The sequence below is a fragment of the Sturnira hondurensis genome, unplaced genomic scaffold (genome assembly GCF_014824575.4).
Source record: "Sturnira hondurensis isolate 20B ecotype Veracruz unplaced genomic scaffold, ASM1482457v3 Scaffold0004136, whole genome shotgun sequence".
Classification (NCBI taxonomy): Eukaryota; Metazoa; Chordata; class Mammalia; order Chiroptera; family Phyllostomidae; genus Sturnira; species Sturnira hondurensis.
In genome coordinates, this window is record NW_028076767.1 from 45848069 (window position 1) to 45874647 (window position 26579).

Genomic DNA, 26579 nt, shown 5'->3' on the forward strand with positions numbered 1-26579 from the left:
CTACTTTCTTAAGATAGATCTATAGAAAGGAAATTAAGTTTTTCAAAAGGGTTCTAGGAGAGAATCAAGCCCTAATGGCCTAAGGTTTCCATTGTCTTCAGTGAGTTACCGCCTCCCCTCTGCCTCCACAGTGGTACTAGTCGCTATCATCCTCGGAAGAACTGAACATAGTCACTCAGATTATTATCTGTGTTCTGTGGTTCACATGAGGAACATTAGTTGAGAAAGTGAATATTTTTAAGGTTCTTGACATTTACTGCAAATGGCTTTCTAAGCCATAAATGGCTTGAGCAAGCCCTGTCAGTACCAATAATTTGATTCTTGGTATTTTTGGTAGTGTGGCTATTAGGTTTTGAATTATATTATATGTTATTTCTAATAACTGAACTGTTTCTTCCTGGAAGGTAGGAAGTATGGCTTGAACATTGTATGATTAGGAAGTAATAAGATTAACTTTGACATGTGGGTGGTGGAATTGGTCTCATTATTTAACAGCCACACTTACGACTTTGTAATACCTCTCACAATGTCTACTAAACTTCCTTAAACGTAGTCCAATGAGTGCTCTCTGAAAGGGTTTGAATCCCACAGGAAGGGTAGAAAGGGGCAAGAGGACATTTCACAGGATGCTGACATGAATTCTTACATTCCACTTCTGCAGAAGAATGATGGGGGAGATGAAATAAAAAAATAATAATGAAACTGCGCTTCCCTAGCTATCTCATTTATACTTTCCATACTTATAAAAATTCTCTTTTAATGCAAATCAGCCCAGTTTTGTGGCATCTTTATGAATATAACATTTAATTCCTGAGTTTGTAAACAACAGAAGAGAGAGAATGCACAGTATAATATGTAAGTTAATGAATGATTTTTTTTAAATTTTTATTTTATTTTATTTTATTTATTTATCTTTAGAGGGGAAGGGAAGGAGAGAGGAAGAGAAACATCAATGTATGGTTGCTTCTTGTGCATCCCCTGCTGGGAATTGGCCCTTGCGGGGAACTGGCCTGCAACCCAGGCATGTGCCCTGACTGGGAATCGAACCTCGAAGTTAATGAATGATTTGTTGGTACAGAATGACTATACCCAAGGCAAAGAAATACAAAGTAAGGGAATCAATACTGGTTAGGGTGAGGCAATGATGACTTGCCAGACCTCTACTTTCTTAATTTGAGAACACTTTTAAGAACAATATCTCTACTGATGGGTATGAAGCTTGTGCACAATTTTTCTCACCATACAATTATAAACATTTATGCAATAAACATGTTTATACCCCACCCCTGGTGTACAGGTCTAAATTATTTTTTTAGGATATATGTCTTAAAGGGTAACTGTCATGCTGTGGGTACATGCGCACTTCAGTTTTACTAGGTACTGTTAAACTACCCTGACCAGAGAGGTACTGGACCTTGTTTCCCAATAGCTCTTATTTGGCACCACTTCATATCATCACTTTAAAATTTTTTACCAAATGTACTATAACTTAAAAATAAATTTTTAAAGGATAAAATAAAATTTTTGCCAAATGAATACGATGGCAAATTTTTGCCGTCTTTTCATATGTTTATTAGTGATTTGATTTTCCCTTCTGTGATTTACCTGTTCATACCTTTTGATTTTTCATAGACAATTGAATTCTCTCTTTACATGTCTACTTTGCTGCTAAGTTGTATACATCTCAAGTATTGAGATGGCACTTTACTAGTTGTTATGTATCTCCAGGGTCCAGCACAATGTCTGACATCCAAAGGGATTCTATAAGTGAGTATTCTATGAATCAGCAACCAGAACTAAAACTCATTGGAGTACCTAAGAGTTAAGACTTAATTTACACTTCCTTTTGACAGCACTTTCTAAAATTAGCTGTTACTGTGTTCATGGAGAACTTAGGATCAGAAAAATCTGGCCAGTGATATTCAATATTCACTGGTTGTTTTAACCATGGGTAAATTGCAACAATGAGAAGTAACGTGGTTTATCTAAAGTCACAATAGGAGTGAGGGTCATAGCTAAGGATAGAGATCACTGGGTCATGTAACTGTAGATCTAATCTCCATTTTCAAGGCCACATGAAGCTCCACAGAAGAAGAAAAAAAAAATGTGAATGTGTAATTTACCTGGTAGCAGTTTTCTAGTGTGTTTTCCCACTTCAGTCTGGTGGAACAGCTGGCTAGGTTTTTTTGGTAGTAATTTTCATCTTCTTTTGCCAGCTTCTCAGTGGATGTTTTCAGTTTATTGAGGAGCTAAAGTAAAACGTCAGAGTCACATACTCATGAACACATATATGAAAGCCCTTTGCAATGCCATACAGTTGCGCTCACTCTGTATGTGATAGCACATCACTTCATATTTATCAAATCACTTTATCAAATCAAGGAGAAGGCCAAATGACAGGAGAAGCACGTGTAGTTCAGGGGTCTCCAACTCAAGACTGTCATCTACTAACACTCCCTGTAGTCTTATTTGATAAACCCTTTAGGCCCCAGCATTTCTTAACAGGACAGGTAGAGACATGGGCAATCATATAACTTTTAGAACTTGGTAGGGTTATTCCTGGCTCTCATTTAGTAAGGTCAATAACCTTACTCTACTTTCACTATACAAACTCTGCAATATAACTTGAAATCAAACTTCAGGATTAGAGTCCCGCAGGTGAATTACTTAACCTTCATGAACCAGTTTTCTGACCTAAGTGATGGGCATAGTGACGCTCCTATGTTGCTGGGGTGCTCTGAGGATTCAAGCAGGTGATATAGATAAGGCACAAGGCACACTGCCCGAGACCTGGGGTAGCAGTCAAAGTCAGTGAGTATTACTATTACTAGTGAAGAGCCCGAGCGAGACACACGCCAATGTTCACTGCAAGTTGTGGTCAGCATGACAGACGCCTTCTTTCCATCCTACTCCCCGCTGATCTGCTCCTTCACAAAGAACCCTCTCTTGCCAATCACCAAAATTGACCATTCTGGTTGTGAAACCTTCTGGAAAATCACAGTAATATTAAACTCTTTGGACCAGGGTAGCTGAAATTGATTCTTGAAATGCTCAGACAAGTAATTTCATGTGTCTGAGAAAGGAAGTTGTATTGTATTACATGAATGATTCTCAAGCATTAATGCATGTAGGAATGGCTTAGGGTGCTTGTGAAACTGCAGATTTTCGGGGGTGCACAGTAGCGTCACTGACTCAGTAGTTCTGCAGTGGGATCAGGAAATCTGAATGTTCACTACCTGTTCAGATGGTTCTGATGCAAATGGTCCTCAGACCACACTTTAAGGAGCACTAAGGATCCCTCTGACTGAAGCAGTTTAGGAGTTTCAAGGACAGAGACAAAGGCTTTTAAGAATAACCCTCTTTATGTTTAAGGACATTTTGACTCACATTTCAGTAATGAAGAACATTCATCCAAAATTCTGACTATTAACACCACTCACTTCATTATTCCAATTGACATACTAGCCATTCAGCTGTCTCTCAGTTCTGATGTACGACTTACACAGGACACATTTGGTTTTGTATATCAAGTATAATGGACCACATTTATCTACAGAAACATGAGCTTGTGAATTTTAATCTGATAACAATATAGTGAAAGGGATGAAAGCATGCCATGGATATACTTTGCTAAGTCATGTCCTTAGATGCTTATTGAGAATGCTCAGGTCTCCAGCAAGAACACAGTTACTTTTGAGATGACGGCTCACATTCATCAGTCTGCTCTACATAGCTATTGACTAGAAGTTTCTGCTCAGCAAATCTATAGCTAGTAACCCCAAATTGGTATAAAAGGGGAGTGTAGACTCTTATATTCTTATTTAAGACACATTTCTGAAAAAATTGCTAAATTTTGTGAGATTGCATACTTTTTCTTTCTCTTGGAAAAAAAAGATCCTATTCATTCATCAAACATTTATTGAGTGCCACAGTATGTCATGTACTACTAGGCTCTCGGATTAGAACTTGCAACTGGATAGGCTCCTTCTCTAGTCAGAGAGTCACACTACTATCCTGTGTGATAGATCCCAGGATGATACAGCATTTGGGTATCACGGGGGCAAGAAAGAGTCACCTAAAAGAGCCTGGAACTTAAAGTGATGTGTAAACTGAAACTTGGCACATAGTGGGTGCTCACAAACAATCCTTATGTCAATAAACCTAAAATAAAAGTAGGAATTGGTGAGCATGGCATGATACCAACAAATATTTGGTGAGGTTGAAGCACACAGCTTGAGAAGGAGAATAGCAAAATGTGATGCTGAAAATTAGGCCAGGGCCATGTCAGGAAGCCTCTTCAGAACTACATAAAGGAGATTGTGCTTCATTCTGAGGTCACTGGGAAGGCTTTGAAGGCTTTTAAAAGGAGGATAATGTGCTCAGCTTGAAGTTTCAGGAGGGTCAGCTTGGCTCATATGTGGGAAATAAAAGAGGCAACACGAAGTCCAGAGACCAGTTTGTCAGTTACAGTGATCTAAGCAATGACGATGTGGCCTGGGAGAGAGTAGTGTCGGTGGAGACAAATACAAGGAGATAAATCCAAAACCATTTGTCTTGGGAGTCAGAATTGGGAGGATATGGGGGCTGGTGAAGTTCAAACACACAGAAAACACAAAAGTGAACACTATTTTTGGCAGAGGGATGTGAGGATTCCGATTTGGTGTCCTGAGGTTCACGTACCAGAGTGCAGTTTAGAGACTGGTTTGGACTAAAGATGCAAATGCAGGTATTGTTGGCATAGACATTCTAGTTGAAGTTGTGAGAGTATACTTACTGAGCACCAGTTACTTCTTGAGTACCTGACACTGAGAATACCTCACTGGACACCAGAGACACCATGCTGGGTAAGAAACATGAGGCCCAGGATAGAAAACATCAGAAACAGCAGAACCTAAGTCAGCAGAAGGAAACTCAGGTAAAGAAGTTCAAGAAAAAAATAGCCAGAAAAGAAAATCAAAAGAGTAAGTAAGATGTTGCTAAAGTTAAAGGAAGAGGCTGTTCTGGAATGGGGAAGTCAACAGTGCTTAATGTTGCCAAGTTAAATAAGGTAAGAATTGGAAAGTACCCACTGGCTTTAGCAACAAGGATGACATTGTCTTCGATGGCAAAAGCTTTCCCTAGAATGGTGGGAAAGCTGACTGGGTGCTTGGAGGAGTCTACCGGAGAAGAGGAAGTAAAGGCAGAGCACAGGCACCTCTTTCACTAAATCTCCATGTGAAAGACGAAGTAATGTCTGGAGAGGAACAGGAATAGAGCCATGGAAAGGTGTCTCCCTGACTCTCCAAAGATGGGGGGAGCTGAGAAGGCTGAAGGGAAGGAACTATTAGAGAGGGGTATGTCCAAGATGTAGGGAGATGGGGATAATCAAGAGAGGCATCTCTGAAAGAGGGGATGGGATGGGGAACTGATCGTGTTAAGGACTTGCATGTCCCACTGTACATACAACACTAGCAGGCAGGTGGCTGTGCTTATTTCTATTTACTCAGTGGGGTAGGAAGCAAGATAGTCTGCTGAGAGTGGGTGGTGAGGATGGAGGTGTGGGAATGGAGGTTTTGATCAGCTTCTGCTGTGAACAAGGACTGTTGAGCAAGACAACAGGAAGAATTTCCAAGCAGCGTGGAAGCGGCTCAGCTTGGGCTGGAGATCAGGGGCATTTCTATGTGAGACGAGAAAGTGGATGCTGCCTTAGCTGTTCACTTTAGGACTGGAAAAAACAAACGAAAAACCTTAACAGAGAAAGCGGTGCAGACGGTAGGGATCTGTGATGCAATGACAGCCGCGGACTACGGTTGCAGGGCCAGCTGGAGGAGGGGAGGGGAGGATTGACTATAATCTTCAACCTCCCAGGAAAGCTTCTAATGAGGGAAGGAAGAGGAAATTTACCCCTTAGCTGCCCACGCTTCTTATTTTGCTATTGCTTGACATCAATAACGAATAGCTTCTACCGTGGGCTTCGAATGTCTGTGACAGGTTCTCGTGCTTAACATTTTAACGTACTGTGGTTTCGCCCCCTTGGAAGCTGTCTCATTATTCAGTACTTGTTATGATTATTTCAAACTGTGAAGACTGACATGTGAAGAAATAAGAACCTTGTAAAATCTTGCTAACAATTAATTTAAGTTATTCAACTAATAGTTTCTTCAGATGAAATGACAGCGTTACCTGCAAAGACAATTTTCTTCTTTTCAGAATGTTTTGGGTTGCAGTGGTGCTGCCTGCACTTCCTTGAGGGGGCGCCGTCCTTTGGGGAAGATGCTGGTGATTTCAAAGCTTTCCAGTCTCGGCACATACCACAAGAGGTGTGCCAGACAATCTACTGGGGTTATTTGGTTTCATTTTTGCCTAAAGCTTACTCTTATTTAACATATGAGTGGACACTGCTGCCCAGACATGAACAAATGTGGATCCCAAAGTGTCCTGGAGGATGAGTGGGAATCTTACAATATGAGAAGGTGTCAGCATCCTGGAACACGTGGCCACTGACATGTGTCTGGGTCATGCGGATTTACAGGTTTATTATCTAGCATTAATTAGGTTAATGCAAAATGCACAAATCTCTTAAAAAGATTTCTGCCAAGAAGCTATAGTTTGACACTCATACTAACAATATATGAGGAAGGGATCCCCCCCAAATGTAATTGTCTTCTGGAGGGCAGGCCCCTTGTAGTGCAGGTTTCCCTGCTGGGTGAGTGTTCTAGGCACCCATCTGTATCAGTGTGTCAGCTGGCGTGGTTGTGAGAGACTGCACTCAGCTTCATGAATTTTTTGGAAGATTCTTTCAACGTGATTGCCCATTTCATGACCGATGACTTATGAGTACGCCTGCCTACACTGCACTGAGCAGTCAGCAGTTTTTGACCCAAACCAGCATGACCCCCTTACCCTACTCTCCCTATTCACCTGATCTCGACCCCCAAGGGACATTTTTTTTGTTTTCCCAGATGAAAACAGCCCTCAAGGAAAAACGTTATGCCAATGTGGAAGAGATGAAGCAAAAAGTGGCAGAAGCACTAAAAGACATAAAAAAATCAGCAGGTTCAAAAACTGTTTTGAGCAGCGGAAAAAATGACTTGATAGGTGTATTGCATCAGATGGAGAGTACTTTGAAGGTGACTGAAGTTTAAACATGTAAGAATAAATATGCAATGTCTTATAAATAAATTCTGTTCTTTCTTTGGGTCCCCCTCACAGCATAAGGAAGCCACAGAAAAGTGACAGGCGGATACTTTCTCCCGCTCCTGGTTGTGAGCTGGTCCTCACCCACGTGAAAGGCAAAACCCGGGATGAGATCTGACAAGAAGGTAACCAAAATATCTAAGATTATCAAAAGCACTATCAGAAATACGACTTTTTATTTAATACATTAAGACTGAACCTTGTCTCAAGTGTATATTTGTGCCTAAAATTGTTAATGATTATGTAAAAATATGATTAGCATATCACTTAAAATGTTATTTCAGCTTTACTCCATCTGTCAAACATTCATGTTTTTTGTTTTATAATGTTCATACCATATTGATACAATACATAAAGTACTATATATTACACACAACATAGGGAAAGTACATTATATATATATATATATAACTTATTTGGGGTGTGAGCTGAGAGATGGGTAATAGGATTACCCATTAAAAATGCAGATGCCACTTGTCTAATTTGTCATCTGTCAATAATACCTTTTGAAAATATGTGAAAATAAAAACATAAATGGACCAGGAATGACTTAGAATCCCTTCTGATACTCTGCTTCACTACAACCCTGCAGACACCCCGCACGGAGGGGCATCCACCTGCTCTCTCATATTCATAGCTGAGGGCAGGGAGCACGCCTGTCTGGCCACGACACATTACCTTGTGCTTCTCCCTTTCGGTCATGGTTTGCTTGGAGCTTTCTATAAGATGGAAAAGTGCTTCATGCTTCTTGGTACTCACCATTAATTTCTTTTTGGCCTAGAGTCAAAAAACATTAAAAAAAAGGAGCAGAAATTGATATCAAGAGAAAAACTCTTCTGTTTTGAAACAAGTTAATGTTCATGTGGAACTTGAATGGATGTGTAATTATAATTCTTCATTTCGACCCTCACCTTAAAACCTGCCTAAAATGTCACAATGGCTAAGGTTTTGCCCTGACAACCACTGTGTATTTTTTCATTATTGTGAATACACTCAAGAGGGTTATACATTTTGTTAAAGCATCAAAGGCCTGCAAACCTCCAAGTGTTATTCTAGCTAACATGATGGGAGGGAATGGCTTTACCACAAAAAAATAAAAATAAAGACAAAAGTAACATAACAAACATGGAAGAAATCTTGTGTCATTCTTTTAAATCAACCTGGGCCACAACTGAGTTTGTTTTAAGACACATTCTTAAAACTTACAGCAAAGGGGAAATTTTGCTACCTGATGACCAGGCATCTCATAACCTGCCCTGCATTTGTGAGAAGGGGGTGAGGTTGGGGAGAGTTGGGAAGAAAGCAACATCCAAAGTCTCCTTACCCTGTTGATGCCTCAAACCTCAGAAGAGGTTATGATTTAGGCGATCATTTTCTATTCTACACAGTTCCAAGTTGGCAGGAGGTAATGCTCCTGAGATAAAAAAAGATTTCAGTTTGATTTGGATTCAACCTGTTTTAGAAACAGGATTGATTGAAAGACTGTATGGTTTTTCACCTTAAGGAGAACTGTAAAACCCGATGATAAAGGGAAAAACTCAGGTCTCTTTTTATCTTAGGAATCGGGGTAAAGGCTTCTGAAAACCTCTAAATGTATGAAGCCTCTACAAAAGGGTATTCAAGGAGCAAGAAGGTTCTAGACCCTCTTCCTCCACCTTTGGTCAGTCACATGCCCACAGATGAATGAGAGTTTGAACCCAGAGCTTTGGTCCTTTAGGGCTTTTCATCGGTGTCTCCAGAACAGACTGCACTTCATTATTGACATGCTGAGTCCCTTGGATTGTAACTGGAAAGAAAATTATTATAGCTCAAGAATTTTATGTTCTCTGATTTCTCTGTTACTCTTTATAAAAAAATAAAATTGTTTTTATTGGGAAAATTAGTTGGTGGAAACTGGGAAGTAATAAAAGATGCTTTTTGTGCCTGAAAGCAATTGCAGCTACTGAGCTTGCTTTCTCTCTTTTGGTCCATTATATTGAATTTCCCATGAAAAACGAATAGTTAGAGAATGGATTTTTTTAAAAACAAATTCTGTTTCAGAAAGCTTATGAAATCAAGATCAAAATGAAAAACAAATGACTGGATGATGTTTCTGAGACTTGCAAATATGTATTTTAAATGTGATTCCCATGAGCTTCCTTGTATCAATACTGCTCTTGTGGGTATAGAAAGTCATTTACCTCAAACATTTCTTATTCATGTTTTTGATCTCATGGAGTCTTTGATTTCAGCAGAAGCTTCAGCGGCAACACTGAAGGCTGATACATGGGCCACCTGTTTCTGATGGTCTCTGGTTATTTGTATATACAGGTGGCACTCTACCTGGGAAGGTTCTGTTTGGGGCCTGACACTTGGGAGAGAAAAAAGGAGAATTTCAACTTTTGGAGCACAAGTTCGTTCAAAGAATGTCCTTGGGTTTTTTGAGCAGATTCCCTCTCTCATCTTTTCTACTGAAAATGAATTTCTCCTAAATGGGATTGTTCTAGAATAATCTTCTGTGCATGTATATGAGCTCCATCTGTTATTCTCTTTGCTTAAGAACCTATAGATATTCTCTAAATTTTCATATCAGATCATAATTCCTCTCCTTAGAATTCATTCACTATTTCCTGCACATTGTTACCTATCAACTAAATTTAAAATTACTGGAAAATAAGAACTACATCTTAGTACAGTGTGGTGCACAATAAGTGGACTGTACATACTTGTAGAATGAATACACGTTGTTACCCACCCCTGATGGTACTCCTCTCACTAGGAAGACAGATCACAAACACCCTTCTACAAATAACAAAGCAAAAAACTCAGAGTATTTGCCACTTTCCCCAAGTTACAAATTATACAGTGAGGCAGGTGGCATAGTGAAATGATCAAGAGTAACCTAGAGCCCAACTTGTAATACTTCCTGTTTCAAGCATTAACCAGTTTTGTAAACTTAGGCAAATTATTTCTCCGGATCTCAGTTTCCCCACCCATCTCTAAGATGAGACAATGCCAGGTCACACACGACAGTGGGTTGCTGGGATGATTAAATATACAGGATATAGCACTTAGCACACAATAAATGCTATGTGTTGGCCGTAAAGAAAATCCATATTCAGAGCCCTGCTCTTCCACAGATTGAGTGGAAAGGTATAGCTATATAATAACTCAGGTAAGGAAGCATTTTTCTCTTCAGGTAGCATTAGAAATACTAACACTAAAACACATTATTGTGCAAAAGTAAAAAAACTTCAATCCTAAAACTTGTTCACACAAAAGATGTTCATTACTCACCTTAATTTGTTGATTCCAGTTGCTAATGAAAAGATTCGCTGTCTTGTCAAATTCATTATCAAGCTATGAAGAGAAAAAAGAAATTTTTTTCTGTCTTCTTGTGCATCACAGTGCTGGCTTATTAGTTGGAGCACAATCACTATCGCAATTCAAAGAGATTTCAAAATCCTTTAATGGACGTATTTCCTGAGAAAAGTAACCAGACTATCTTTTTTCCCATCAAGAACCTCTTGACAGAATGTAGCCTGAATGATTTGGTAAAATGATTATTTCTAATACAGACCTACGTGAGAACAACACAAATGTAGACCATCTGCGTGGAGGACCTTTCATAGACTGGTGTCACATCCGGTTCCACCACTTCCGCTTCAGCATCATGGCATGTGGCCCAGATGTTAACACCGTGAGAATTGGTATCGTCCTTGCAGTGCTAATTTTAGTCTTTCATTGCCTCTGAAATGAACGTTGATTTAACTTCAAATTGAATTCTTACGTGGAACAGACTGACAGCTGCCAGAGGGGAGGAGGGAGGGAGGGTTGAGAGAAGGTGAAGGGGTTAGCCCGAGAACAGATATGCATAACCAGGAACATAGGCCTCAGTGTGGTGCTGGCCAGAGGGAAGGGGGGAGGGGCTGGGTGGAGCTAGGCAAAAAAGGTGCGGGAAATGGAGGAATAATAAAAATGAAAAAGATTGAGTTCTTAACCATAATTAATCTTATTTTACTACTGTAAACAGCCAGCAGGACCGTGCTAGTAATGACGAAACTGGATCTAGGCAACCCCCCAAGGAAGTCAAACTTAAGTTAGGACAGAACCTCTCATTCTAGACACTGACGTTTTCTCCTTCCTACAGGTCAGCCATTATTCAACCACTCGGAGAGCTGGCAATAGTGCACTTTTATTTTTCCAATTGATTAGATTCAGAATACATGCTTTATTGTAATAAAATAGCAACGCTTTGTTATAAAAATAACAGTGAAACATTAACAATGTTTCATTGTTAACAACAACATTGTTAATAACAATTAACAATGAAAATAACTATGCTTTATGCCATTTTTTTACTCTATGTATGCGGCTGTCGTGTTCACTTTTAAAATTTTTCTTATTTTTTAATCCTCACATAAGGATATGCCATCCGTGATTTTTTTGAGAGAGAGAAACACTGATGCCAGAGAAAAACATCAGTTGGTTGCCTCCCATAAACATCCCGACTGAGGATCGAAACTGCAACCCTCTGGTGTGTGGGACAATGTTCCCACCAACTGAGCCACCCAGGCATGGTAAATTCACTTGCTTTAAAGAACTCCAGTCTCAAGATAGAGGCATAGATAGACACAATTCACCTCCTCTCACAACCACAAAAAGAATTGCAACTAAATCTCAAAACAAATAACACCTAGGACTGTCAGAAAATGGGACTGCATGGGAGTTTGACAAACAAGGATTTAAAAAAGCCACATGCATCCAGACGGGTAGGAGGGGCAGGGGGGGAGATGGATGGAGAGGCAAGGAGACTCTGTGTGGTGCTGAGAGGCAGCAGTGGTGGAACAGGCAAGAGCAGTCCCATATTCACCAGTGGTGGAGAAAAACTGGGAGGGATAACTTGGGAGAGAGGGATCCCAGCCCCAGGCCAGACCACACTGCCCAGGGTTCCAGTGCTGGGAAGATAAATCCCCAGAACTTCTAGCTGTATAATCCAGTGGGGGTTGGGATAACGGAAGAAACTGCTGGATTTTCAGGAAACTCTGTTTAAAGGGCCAGCACAGTCTTAAAACATACACAAACACACGCACGCTGGGATTCAGTACCACGGGAACAGCCTGAAGGCTGCCTGTTGCATACAGGAAATAGGTGAAGTGGCTGGAAATGGGGTGAGTGCCAGGCAAACCTGCAGAAGCCAGGCAGTGGCACAGTTCCCTCCCCAAAACCTCTCCCCACACCGAGCCACAACGTGGTGAAGTAGTTTGCCTGGCCTTGGCGATCACCTAAGGTTCCACGCCACAGAATTTACAGGTGCTTTTTTGACATTAGGCCATGCTACTAAGACAGGGAGTCAAAGCAGCTCTGCCTAATACACAGAAACAAACACAGGGAGGGTGCCAAATTGAGAAGACAAAGAAATATGGCCCAAATGAAAAAACAGATCAAAACCGCAGAAAAAGAACTAAATGAAATGGAGATAACCAACCTATTAGATGCAGAGTTCAAAAACTGGTGATTAGGATGTTCAAAGAACTCATGGAATATGGCCAAAATAAAAAAAAAATGAAGGTTACACTAAGTGTGATAAGAAAAATCTAAAGGAAACCAACATTGAAGGGAAGGAAGTGAGGATTCAAATCAACAACTTGGAAGATAAGGAAGAAATCAACGTTCAGTCAGAACAGAAGGAAGAAACAAGAATTTAAAAGAAAACAAGGATAGTATAAGAAAACTCTGGGACATCTCCAACTGTGCCAACATTCAAATAATAGGAATGCCAGGGGGAGAAGAGGAATTGAAAACTTATTTGCAAAAATAATAAAGCTTCCCTAATCTGGTGAAGGAACGAGACATACAAATACAGGAAGCACAGGGTCCCAAACAAATTGGACTCAAAGAGGCCCACTCCAAGACACATCATAATTAAATGCCAAAGTTTAAATATAAAGAGAGAATCTTAAAAGCAGCAAGAGAAATAGGGTTACCTACAAAGGAGGGCCCATAAACTATTGGCTGATTTCTCAAAAGAATCTTTGTAGGTAGGAGGGACTGGCAAGAAGTACTCAAAGTGATGAAAAGCAAGGAGCTGCAGCTTAGATGACTCCACCAGCAAAGCTATCGTTTAGAATGGAAGGGCAGATAAAGCGCCTCCTAGACAGGTAAAGCTAAAGGAGTTCATCGTCACGAAGACATTATTACACGATATGTTAAAGGGACTTATTTAAGATAAAGATCAAAACTGAACATTAAGATGACAACAAACTCATAATTATGCACAACTAAATCTAAAAAAACAAACAAAGCAAACAACCACAGAACAAGAATAGAATTATAGAAACGAAGATCACATGGAGGATTATCAATGGGGAAGGGAAGGGAGAGAATGGGGGACAAGGTACAGGGAATAAGAAGCTTAAATAGTAGGTCCAAAATAGACAGCAGGATGTTAAGAATAATACAGGAAATCGAGAAGCCAAAGAGCTTGTATGCACAACCCATAGACATGAACTAAGGGGGGTGATTGCTGGAGAGAAGGGAGTATTGGGAGGAAGGGGGCAAAGGGAAATACGTTGGGACAACTGTAATAGCGTAATCAATAAAATATACTTCAGAAAAACTTTAATCTTTTATCTTTTGCATGGGACTGGGAGGGGTGGTGGGGTGCAGCAGGGAGGGGCAAAGCTGGAAGGATTATGGACTGGAACAGCAGTTTGGAGGACCCTGACATTAATTACTGAAGGCACTGTGGTAATGATCACAGCACTGTGACTAATTTATGCTAAGTACTAAGGAGATGCCAGTAATGATCACATTGTAAAGTGGTATAAAATTATTTATTAATTAATGAAATATAGATTTGTGTTTGGATTTTATGAAGTTGGTTTGCAAAAGTAGAGAGATGACTATACTGCTTTCTCATAATCACTGTAAATACCCGCCTTCACTGTGGCCCTCGGTAGATCGTCCATTCTGGAAAAATACATGTACATCCACACAAACCTCAATTCCATTTCCTGACTGCATTTAACAAGTTTGAGTAAAATATTTTTTTATCATTTTTTTCTCATCAAGAATTTTTACAAATCCCCTCATCATACTGACTTGCTACTTTTCAGACCTGATTTATCTGGCTGTAATCACTTGAAACTCCCCTTGGCCACTACCCTGCCCCTCCCCTCCCCCGACTCTGCTCCCTTTCCCAAGGACCACCTATTATTGCTTCAGAACTCCTTACCTGCACCCAGTCTTGAAACAGTGACCATGAGCCACCCCATCAGAGCTAATCAACTTTTATTAAACACCTGTTATGCTGCGTGAAAGTATATTTGAAAGTGCTTAACAACTGTATGACACACAAATAAAAAGAAAAATGAGCACAAGTGAAACTGTTTCAGCAGGAAAAGTACACAGACTGGGGAATACGATCTACAACAGGAGCAGGTGTCCCTGAAAGAAGTGTTTAGCTATTTTTCTTCAATTTGCAGGCTGCCTGAAGATTTATATCTATTATTGCCTTTACCCAATCCCAAGCTATTAAGAATAGAATAGCATTTCTTTTTTTAAAAAATGTGTTTATAATATTTATTTATAAAAGGATTATCCATTCATTGAAAAACAATGGAAACAAACAAGTACAAAAAAATGGAATAACCTCTGGTCCCACTCTCTAGACATAATTCATATTGACAGTCTAAGGAGTTTTCTTCCATGTATACAAATTTATCTTACAAAATTGAGGTTGTATCAATAGATTTTTGATCCTGATTTTTTAATTTAACATTATATAGTAAAAATAAAATCCCCCATATGTCATTAAATTCTTCTATGATAATATCTCTACTGGCTGCATAGTATTCCATTGCTTGAATTTAACCATAATTTATTTTTGGGTAATGAAGAAATTTCCAGTTCTTCCCTATTATAAAAATGTTTTAACAAACATCTTTGTATATAAATACTTGGGTTTGTTTTTATTTTTATGACAAATTTCTGAAACCTAGGATGATTTTTGGAGCATCTTTTATTTCTTGAGCCAAAGACAGAAATCCTGCTTAAATAGGGGAGAGAGAAAGATTTTGACTCACTGATTTTCTCTTCTTCTCTTGTACACTCAGGACTTGATGAGTTGGTTTTACTGCTTCCAACTCAATTGCTTTGCCAAGTTTTCTGGAAATAGAACATAAGAGACACACAAGTATAGCATCAGGATTTATATTTACTTTTCCAAATTATTTTCTGGGGAAATAAAACTGCGTGTTATGGCAAATGTGAAGTGGAGCACGGTCACACACCCACGTTAAACATTTACGACCCCCGTTGGGGCTGGAGGAGGCTGGGGTGGGGGCACTCACTGATGCAGGTCTGCTGCAGATCTCATGCCCTCCGAGACCCAGGCCCAGGCGCCGACCACACAGCTGCGGGCACAAACAAGGGGTACAAGGATGCGTCATTGTCCCAGAAAGTCTGATTCGCTGCATTCAGCCATTGCACTCATATCCCTACTCTTATTTCAATTTCTCCATGGGATTAAATGCTGCTAACATATTTATTTGCACTATATTCATTACAGAAACTGCTCTTTTCCAGTCATTTTTCCTTGAGATTTTCATTTTCTGTTTCATGTCTGTAGAAAATCGGGGAAATAAAGCAGCCAAGGCTAAGAAGGCCTTTAGAATAGGCAGGAGACAACATGTTAGGGGTAGGAGCCCCTTAAAGACCATATTTTCAGGCTCCCCATTTCATGGATAATAAACTGAGGCTCAGAGAAGTTAAGTGACAGAAGATTCAAGAGCCCTGATCATGTTCTGTGCGCTGCTCTTGGGTCTGGGGTTCAGGTCTTGTTCCCCGTTCGCTTTACCACAACAGCTCAGATATTTTATGGTCTAGTGAGCAGTATCTCAATTCAACATAAGGATGACACTGTCCAGTTCTCAGCAGCACAGAGAGGAGTAGGAAGTGTGATACCATTTTCTTCTACGGAAGGGGCATGTGGGACTCACAACTGCCTTCAAAAGTCAGGACAACAAGCCCAATTCCATCAGTAACCTCAGTACGGAGGCCTGTGTGGACTCTGAGGGAGAGCGGAAGGGCAGACCAGTTCCCTTACTGACATTAGGAAGGTGCAGAGTGTTTGCCTCCAAATGATCTAGGTTGCACCCTGTAGTCAGGTAATGGGAGAACTGGATTGAAGGATGCCAGATTTTCTCTGCAAGCCCAAAGCCAGACACAAAACCAGGAACTTTAAGTGAGTACCTACTGTATTCTTCCAATTCTAGGTACTTCCAGAAAAGTCCAAACTAATCTATATATTGGCAGGAAGCAGACCAGTAGTTGCTTGAGACTGTAGGGGGCAGGGTTGCAAACAAGCATGAGGAATTTTTTGTGTAATGAAATTGTCTCTGTGTTTATTTTAGTGGTGGCTACAGAGTATACACAAAAATCAAAATCGACCAAATCATATGCTTAAAATGGGTGCTTATTATTGCATATAAATTAAACCTCAGTGGAGTTTATTTTCTTAAAAAAAGAAGCCAGGCGCACTTTGGGGAAGAGAAGCTGACATTTTTCCATCAGAGATGCTGGAAAACAGGGTGGGCCTGGGGGAAGCTGAGGGCGCTGTCCTCAGAGGGTCTGTGAATCCCCCAAGCCCCACTTTGTTGCCAATGTGAGCTTGGAGGGATCACTTGATGTCTCTGACTCTCCCTTAGTTGCACTTTTAAGCTAGAAATAATTCAGGTTACTTATGCAAGTACCTAACACAGACTTGGGTATAATATGTACAAGTTCAATTTCTGTTTATTATTAAATATGACTGTGATAATCCTGGTTTACCAAACACCCGAGACATGCCAACTCACTGGGAGCACCATGCTGGATGTTCCGGCTGCAATGCAATGTGAACCACACCTACACCCTGCACCTCTCATTCTTTAGTAATTTTCTTTCTTTTTTTTTTTTTAATGAATTGGGATGACACTGGTTGACAAAATTATACAGGCTTCAGATGCACAATTCTACAGCACATCATCTATACACTGTACTGTGTGTTCACCACCCCAAGTCAAGCCTCTGTTTATCACCATTTATTCCCCCATACCCTCCTCCACCTCCCCACATTTAGGAGGTAATTAGAATCAGAATCAACAAACACTTAAGGGACTTTGGTTCAGTCCCAGGTTGTACACACACTTCTTGTATTGAATCCCCACAACAATTATGTGAGATAGGTTTTATTTCCAGGTTAAACAGTCACTCAGAGGTAAGATAAATTTTCCTGATCCCCTACCTGGTAGGTGATAGAGCTAGAATTTAAACTCAGGTAGTCTAAATAAAGTCTTTCTACTGAACCACTGTGCTATACTGACCCCTTTGTAGTCCACTAACACACTATCCTAAAGTTCAAGCTAAAAGTCAGAGCACTTTCAAAGTCAACACTTGTGGTTACAGATGATGCCTAAAGAGGAATAAGAATATGAGCTCTCATTCCTTTTTTTCTTTCCCTCTCATTCACCATCAAAAGAGGCTTTTGCAATGGCATTGCCAGACATCTGTAAGCATTAGTCAAGGATCTTCCTAACAAATGATTACTAATGGACCAGTTTTTACAATACCAATATCTTTTTTTTCTCTGCCTCCAAAGAAGGAATCAACTTCATTCTGAAAAGCACTGAGGAAGATGTGAACCACACTTCAGCACCCAATGTTCTCATCTCTTTGCATACATTTTCTCATTGAATATACACCACCATATACGCACCCATATGCACACACAATGGAGAATATATCATTACTTCATCTAACAGTGAAGGAAGTCAAGGCAATTGAAATAAAGCAGGATTCCCACTTTTTGACTATAAGACATTCCAACTTAACAACACCACTCTCCAAGTTCTCATCATTGACCTATTGAATATAAAGTTGTAAGAGTCATAAAGACATGAAATGAATCCAGCTCAGCAACTCCTTATCTGTGTGACTGGGGCAAGTGTCTTAAACTCTCCACGACTGAAGACTTTGTCTGTAACAGGTGCAATAATAAGCCTTCTCAAAGGTTCTGAGGATTAAGTGAGAGCATCCATAAAAGCATTTAATGGAACCTGTAGCTCTTAGTAAGGGCCTGAAACTGGAAGCAATGCTTGCCGTCATGTACCTGCTACCTTGATAGCAGGAAGCTGGAACTGAACAAGTGTTCCTTTTTATTACTTTTAAGAATTATTTTACCTTGTCTCTTTCACATACTTACTTTTTCTTTGTGTTCTGTATTGCTTTGCTCAGCTTCATTGCCAGTTTCTGTAGTCCTTTGGCATAGTTAAAGTCCAAGTTGGCCCTGGTAGCAAAGGGATAGTTAGGATGTGCACCAGAAATTACACAACTCCCCCCCACCCCGCCCCAACACACACCAAGGGGAGAGCTCTGGCTGACATCACAATTCCTACATAAAGAGATGACTTGTTTACTATGAAGCTCCTCTTCTCCTTAGGCCTTATCTTTAGGGCTATCTAAGAAGATCCTACATAAGGGAGAAAGTTCTATTTATTTGACCTTCTTATGCACTAGTGTTATGGCTTAAATTTTCCCAATCCCTGAAGAGGCTGAAGTCTTAAATCTGAAAGTACGACAATGTGCCCTTATTTGAGAATGGGTCTTTGCAGGTGGTCAGATTAAGCTGAGGTCATCAGGGTGGGTCCAAACCCAATATGGCAGTGTTGTTATAAGCAGGGGAAATTTGAACATGGAAACACACACACACACACACACACACACAGGAAGAATGCCATGTGAAGATGAAGGCAGAGATGGGGTAATGTATCTACAAGCCAGGAAGACTGTCAGTGAACCACCAGAAGCTGGGACACAGGCATCTAACAGGTTCCCTCTCACAGGCCTCAGTTGGAATCCATCTGGCCAGCATCATGATCTCAGCCTTCAGAGACAGAAGAACTATACATTTCTGTTGTTTAAACTACCCAGTCTGACTCCTTGTGACAGCAGTCCTAGCAAACTGCTTTTACTAGTAGGGAACAGAAGATTTCCCTACTTATTATCCTGGGACATCAATACTACCAGATTATGTCTAAGTTTTAATAGCTGGCAAGAAAATGATAAGTTATGATGGAGTTAACTGAATAGTAACATTCTAATGGGAAGGTGTTAAGGTAGCCAATGCCATATTTAGAGAATTAAGTTCTATCACTTTCTCTGCCGGACGTGCCAGACAAGACTCAGTGGGTGGCACCAGGCAACGTAAAAGTGGGGAGTCTGCGCACACCCTTCAAAGGACAAGCCCTTGGTTCTCTGAATAGATTGTCATCTTAAACTGATTTTACCATGTTTTACTTATAGGCCCAACTGCAGATAAAATGAAACCATATTCATTTTCTCACTTTTCACTGAAAGTCATAAAAGTATAGAAAAAATAAATATGTATTGTTTTCCTTAATATGGACTGGAGAACTTTTTGTTGCATATTTTCAGTTCTTTAATTCTATATTTATTGTAAAATACCTTAGAATTATTTATGGCTTCATTTCCTTTGTGATACCATCCCAGAGCTCTCCTGTAACTAACTAGAGACCTGCATTACTTCCCCACACACATTAGACTCAGTGCTATAAACTGAACCAAGGAAAGACAGCTCTCTTTTATAAAATGGGATCCAGAGATCATGGAGTATTGATCTATTGCTAAATCTCTATTTATTTTTCCCTGCTAATTATTTTTTTTTACCACTGTTTGAAAGAACAAAAATCTTTGTAGGATGCATGTTAAGGCCATGGCGCAAAAACATTTGCTTGGTATCAGACCTTGCCCAAGATAGAGGAAAGGTTAAGGCAAGTAGTTTAAAACAATGAAGCTAGTAAATAAATATCTCTTTCTTTCCTTAAACGCCGATTTCTCTGCTCTAAGAATGCATTCCAACTGATGGAGAGGTAGAGACAGTGCTGGTCAGCAGCAAGCCAGGGAGACCATCGTGACTGATGAACTTGGATGCTCTATAATCCCGGCAGACCTCTACCATTCAGTGGGTGGCACCAGGCAACATAAAAGGGAGTAATTAGTCCCACATCAGGGGTTTTTATGATAATTGAAAGATGGCAATGACCCAAGCTTAGGAGGGGCTCAGAGACTGGAATAATTGCTATTGACCTGCAAGATCTGACCCCTTGTTTCCTCTCTGATTTCCTCTCCCACAAGTTTTTCCTTTGCTCACTATACTCTGCTTGTGGCCAAAGGCCATCCTGCCTCAGAGCCCTTGCACTTGCTGTAGCCTCTGCCATGTACTCCTTCTGCTACGTAATCATGCAGCTTTCTCCTTCACGTAAACCCCAACAGGTCTTGTTCAAACACCACTACCTCAGAGGCTGCCCTATCTAAAAGAGTTTCCTTGTTAATTTATGTCCTAGAACGTAGGCCACTATTTTAAACCACATGTTTTCCAGTGTACTTCTATGACCACTCCTTGAATAAAAGCTTCGTAAGGGTCGAGAATTTTTGTTCATTGCCACATATACATTACAATGCTTGGCACATAATAGGTGCTTGGTATATGTGTAAACGAATGAATGAATGGGCTTTCCATGGGGTCTTGGTTAGAAGTTTTAATGGGTTTCTGTCACAAGTCCGTTCTGTCTTCACTACTTTCAAAAACTTAAAACAGCTGAACTATTTAGGTGTATTCCCACAAGTTTGAGCCGTGCTCAGCCCTGATATAGAGCACACCACCTTGTAGCACTTGGAATAGCTAGACTAATAAACCTTTTCCTAGTCTGTTGCTGACCTGAGGGCTTTTCAGGACTGCCCTTCCCAGCACTGTTCCTTGGAGGCGGCACAACGAACATTAAATATGAGGAAGCATTTGCAGTGCTCAGCTCAGAGCTGGGCACCAAACAAACTCCTAACACATATTGATTTTTCTAACAATCCTTATTATGTACCCCCAAAGATCCCTAAGCATTCAGACACCCGAGATACACAGAGGTGGGGTGATGTGGGGGAAGGAGCACACAGTTTGCACATCCATCAGCCCTAGAACAATTCGGGGTGTCTTCTAACAGGAAAGGTCAGTGCCGTCCCATGGCCAGTTCCTCAGAATTCAGTTTCACTTTTGGAAAGACCTTGTAGCCTGTACAAAGTGTTCTAGAGGCTAGGCAGAAATAGAAAGAACAATGCCCAGAAGGAAGTGCTACTTTCCTTTAAATCACTAACTTAATCAGATCGATCCACCGGGGGCGGGGGGACATGTGGGGCTTTGGTGGCAAGAAAGGGAGAGGGTCCTGCTCACTGTGAAGCTATTGCTCTCCTGCCTGGGGCCTGGCCGTCTATACTCCTGAGCTCCAGTGTCTCTGCTGGCTTTCCCTTGAGCATGGTAAGAGCCTAACCAGCCTAATAGAGATACAATTACCCCACAGCATTGCTTGCTTTGGAAGGTTTCTCTTTATGTCCCAGTGTCTTAGAAGCCTGCAATGGGGCAGATTTGTGCTATTTTACAGGTTGGGTATAGCTTAAAAACCCAAACAGTGCTCTCCTGACAAATGTGTCATCTACAATCTGCCCCCACAAAATGTAGTGACACCCAACATTTACTGGGCACTTACAGCATGCCAGGCAGCATTCTAAGTGTTTTAGGTATGTTTCCTCCTCTAAGCCATGATAATTCCCACCAGGTAGGCACCTTACTCTACCCATTTCATGGAGTGGGACAGCAAGGCACAGACAGTCTAGTCAGTAACTTGCCACAGGTCACCCATGAATAAGTGACAGGGCTGGGATTCAAACAGGGCAGACTGGCTGGAAACCTGCCTGCTTAGCCACTGAGGTCTCTCCTCTGAGACTGGGGAAGAGGCTGGAGATGGAGAATTGCAGGCAGTGGCGGGGAGGAAGTCAAATGTAAGTATTTTTAAAGATTGATGCTGCCTCTCATTCTGCCTTCAGCCGGAATCCACAGCAGCCTCAGTGTAGATTGAGTTCCTGGGGCTTCTTCCAGCATCACTTGTGCTATTTATCATAAGGTGTGTTCCCAAATGAGGGGAAGGAGGTGTTAAGAGTGTGGAAAATGGGAAAGGTGGGGTTTGAGATATCAACTGTCACCAACATAGCCCTCTGAGGCGGAACTGAGTTAGGCACAGCTTCTTGTCTGTCCACCTTCGATAGAGTATAAGGTTTTACAACAAGCATTCATATCGACCATGCAAAGCAGGCTGTAATCATCTCCTCTTGCATCTTGAATACTAATGGCAATTTCGCAATCCTCAGCAGATTTCTCCGCAAGTCAAATGGAAATGAAATAAGCCAGGGTCGGCGGAGGATGGATGTAGGTACGTGGAGAGCGTAACACTGCGCCGGGCTTCCCTTCTGGCGACGTGCCTGCAGATAATAAGGTTCCCAGGCCTCTGGCCCTGAATGGTCTTTATCTTCACAGAGGTTAATTGCCGAATTTCTCCCAGGAGAAAATGATTCTGATAAATTATGTTCCAACTGGCAAGCATAGGGAGAGCTGTCACTTTTATAACTCGGAATGTTTGTAAATTGAACAAACATGCCATGTGGTTCGTCTCTGCTCGTGGTCTAATAAAACTATTCCTGCGCAAGAATTCTCGCCAAGCAGAAATGAACTGATTTCGGTGTTTTCCCAAGCAGAGGTGGCAATCACAGCCCCCTCCACACCGCACCCCTCCCCACAACTGCTCAGTCCCTTGTAGGGAACTGCCGTATTGTGGTTACCAGCCTAAAAGTCACGGCATGCAAAGGCAGGCAAGAGAGACAGCGTTAATCTCAAACTGAGACCTGGAATTTTCATTCCCTCATTAAAATAATCAGAAACATGCTGCTAAAAACGTTGTGCTTACTGTTCTAGCCCTATAGCCATCTAATAGGAGTGGAGACCCTCCAAGAAGTTGTTTCAGTGCGTGTGAAATTGATGTTGTGTGTATCTTTTGATGGGCGAATCAACTGCAGAACTTTCCAGTGAATTTCAAGGATCCTAGGCTAGAGAAATGTCGTGTACTGACTTTTAGTCCGTTTATGATGTGATTTCCTCTCAGCATATGGAGACAGGTTAATAAATTTTCATTGGTATATAATGAAGATAACCTAAGTCAAAGACTAACATTTGTCTTAGAACTTAAAATAAATTATACTTTTGAAAGAAAGAAGAGGCGGAAAATACATGGTATCAGATTCAATATTTTATATAGAGCACAAAATAAACTGTAAGACTATAAGTGACCATGAAATCAATTTTAGAATGTCCTGCTCTAATAAAAATAAGATTTTAAAAAGTGGTAAAAAAATAAACACCAAAAACATAAACTGTAGTGGGTTCCTGTGTCTACAAGAAATTAAATAAAAAAGATACACACTACTATGGTCATTTCAGTGTTATTTACAATAGCCAGAATACGGAAGCAGCCCACAAATGCTTATTAATAGACAAGTGAATAAAAAAGTTGTGAGACACACACACACATATACACACACATATATTCATATAAACTTATATATACATTTTTTGTAGCTGGGAAATGTTTATTTTATATATGTATATATATATCTTCTAGCAGTAAAAATGTATATACATAATATATATCATATATTATATGCACATGTATTACATGTGTATTGTATAGATGTATTATACATAATATAATGCACATGTGTCATATACACATGTACTATATGCGTGTACATATAATACAATGCATATATTATAGGTAATGAATATATTATGTATGTATTGTATATGTGCGTTATATGCAACATATAATGCACACGTGTTATATGTACATACATTATATGTATATGTGTATAGTGCATATATATGTTACACATATACAGATACATGTGTATATGTGTATATATTATATATATCTCTTGGCCATAAAAAAAAGAATGAAATCTTACCATTTGTGACAGCATGGATGGACCTATAAAGTATCAGGTTAATTGAAATAATTCAGTCAGAGAAAGACAAATATCGTATGGTTGCACTTATATGTGGAATCTAATGAACAAAATAAACAAACAAAACAGAAACAGACTCATAGATACACAGAACAGACTAATGATTGCCAGGGGCGGGGGGTTGAGACATAGGTGAAAAAAGTGAAGGGATGAAAAACTACAAACATGTAGTTACAAACCAGTCATGGGATGTAAAGTAGAGCACGGGGAATGCAGCCAATGATGCTGCCATAATTACGGGTGGTGCCAGACGGTACTGGAAATATCGGGGGGTCATTTTGAAAAGAGTATGATTGACCACTGTGCTGTACACCTGCAACTAATGTAAAATAATATTAAATGCCAACTGTAATTGAAAAATAATATTAAAAAAATAAAATGGAACTAAGGCTCTCTCAAGCCTGGAAGCAGCAGGGAACAGAGCCCTGCCTTCATTGTAAATTGAGAAGGAATTTTAGCAATCTGAAAATCTTTGTTCATCATATCATCCTCATCTCTGGCCTCCTAATTTCCACAGCAACAGCTTCTGGTTGGGGCCTGGTATGCTGACATTTTCAACCCAAGCTCCATCAGCTCATCTTTCGAAAAACAATCCCAAGCTCATTTTACAAACAGGCTACCTAGCAACTTGAAAGACATTCTTACATGGAAGTTCTGTTCTTCTAGTGGCTGGGTTCTCTGGCTAGCCCACAACACCCACTTCATCATTACTGATTGCCTCTCTTCTGCCTCCTGAGAACAGTATAAGGGGTGAAATGGGAGGATGAGACTCCCTTCTTGGGGGTCCAGGCTGAGAGTCCCACTGAGTCACTGCTCACCTTTAGCCCAGGGAGTGGACAGCTGTGGTAGCTCTAGAACTTCAGATCCCCTGTATCTGCTGACGCCTGTGCGGAACGAGCTCATAAAAGGGGTTGGGGGTTGTCATGGGGGAAGTCAGGGAAAATGGACAAGAAGGGCAGGTTTCAAAAATTTTAGCTTGAAAACAAAATTTTCTGCAGACTCCACCATACTGTATAAATACTATGTGGGAGAGTGAGCCTTGCCTATTTAACCTTCTCAGCCCTGAGTGTCCCTTGAGGGTCCCCACAGACTAATGTGCTACCAAGTTGGAAAGCCACTGGGCTTGATGGTTGCTGATGTCCCTACCCACAGGGGACCCTAAAAGGACCTCTTGAGAGTGTTGGGACTCCCACAGCAGTGCCCCAAGCTGTCTGTCCACTTAGAAGATGCCTTTATATGGAGCCTGGGTTGGGCTGGGTAGAAATCAAAGTGTATTATCTCATCCACACTCCCATCTGGAAATCAGGACTGAATGAGAGAGCTCATTTGTACTGCCTCGGGGGTGTGAGAACTAAAGTAAAAATGACTAGATATAAGACGTGTCTAACACAGTGGCTGATCTATATAGATTGTGCTGGGTAAATGGTCTCATCTGTGATTTTATTCTTGTTCTCCAGCTTTTGTTCAAAATAATATTCTCTATACTATGTAAGTATATTTCTTTGACACACTCATTTGTTGCTCTTCAGAAATAACCTAACTTGAACTTTTTAAGTTAAGAGTGCCTGAAGGTACAGAGTCACTCATACGTTAATGCCTTTATTCGCTCAGTGAGCACCTATTGAATGCCTGCTCTGTGTCAGGCTCTGTGTACTTGCAAGGAATAGAAGGACCCTCAAGGAACTCAGCCTCCAGTGAAGGAGACAGATACGTGAACAGAGAGTAACAGTGTAGGGCAGTAAGAGCTGTATCAGAGGTAAGCACTAGCTCTAGACATCTCTGAGGAGCACTTTTTTGAGACTGGGGACTAGAGTCAAGGAAGGCCCACCAGAAAGGGATGGCTGAATCTTTTTTTAAAAAGATATTTATTTATTTATTTTTAGATAGAAGGGAAGGAAGGAGAAAGAGAGGGAGAGAAACATCAATGTGTGGTTCCCTCTCATGCAAAACTCTACTGGGGACAGAGCCCACAACCCAGGCATGTGCCCTAACCATGAATTGAACCAGTGGCCATTTGGTTTGCAAGCCAGTGCCCCACTGATCCACACCAGCTGGGGCAGGATGGCTGAGTCTTAATGCATTGACTAGAACCTGGCAGTCAATGCATTAAGGTAAATTAATTTCGCTAAAGGTGAAAGTGTCTGCAAGACAGATGATATAGCTTGCACAATGCAAGGACCCAAGATGAGAGGTAAGAGTGGGTGGGTGGGGGGTGGCAGGGATGCCACTGGGGGTGCCTACAAGTGGTTCAGTGAGACGGAGAGGAACATGGGTTATGGGGAGTTGGAGAGACAAGCTTCATATGAAGGAAGAATCCAGATTTCTTTTAGAAAATACTGTGAGGCTTGAATTTTATACTGAAGGTGGCAGTCTTTAAAAGGTCTTAAACAGGGTCATGGCCACAGAACGGAAGATGAATCAGAGAGAGAGAGAGAGAGAGAGAAAGAAGGCCCTAGCCAGCT

General features: G+C 40.7%; 1 protein-coding gene across 5 annotated transcripts in view; it reads right to left on the reverse strand.

Moving 5' to 3' along the window:
• NOSTRIN (nitric oxide synthase trafficking) overlaps positions 1 to 26579 on the reverse strand; it is a 62434-nt gene that overhangs the window by 18577 nt on the left and 17278 nt on the right. For 4 of the 5 annotated variants that reach the window (XM_037044538.1, XM_037044537.1, XM_037044541.1 and 1 more), the window contains 6 exons: positions 18401 to 18484; positions 15510 to 15572; positions 15243 to 15324; positions 10453 to 10515; positions 7855 to 7953; positions 2124 to 2249 (listed from right to left, as the gene is read on the reverse strand). In XM_037044538.1, coding sequence (XP_036900433.1) covers positions 2124 to 2249; positions 7855 to 7953; positions 10453 to 10515; positions 15243 to 15324; positions 15510 to 15572; positions 18401 to 18484 — 517 coding nt within the window. The remainder of the gene's footprint in view (positions 1 to 2123; positions 2250 to 7854; positions 7954 to 10452; positions 10516 to 15242; positions 15325 to 15509; positions 15573 to 18400; positions 18485 to 26579) is intronic. The other variant, XM_037044539.1, reaches the window with a different exon arrangement.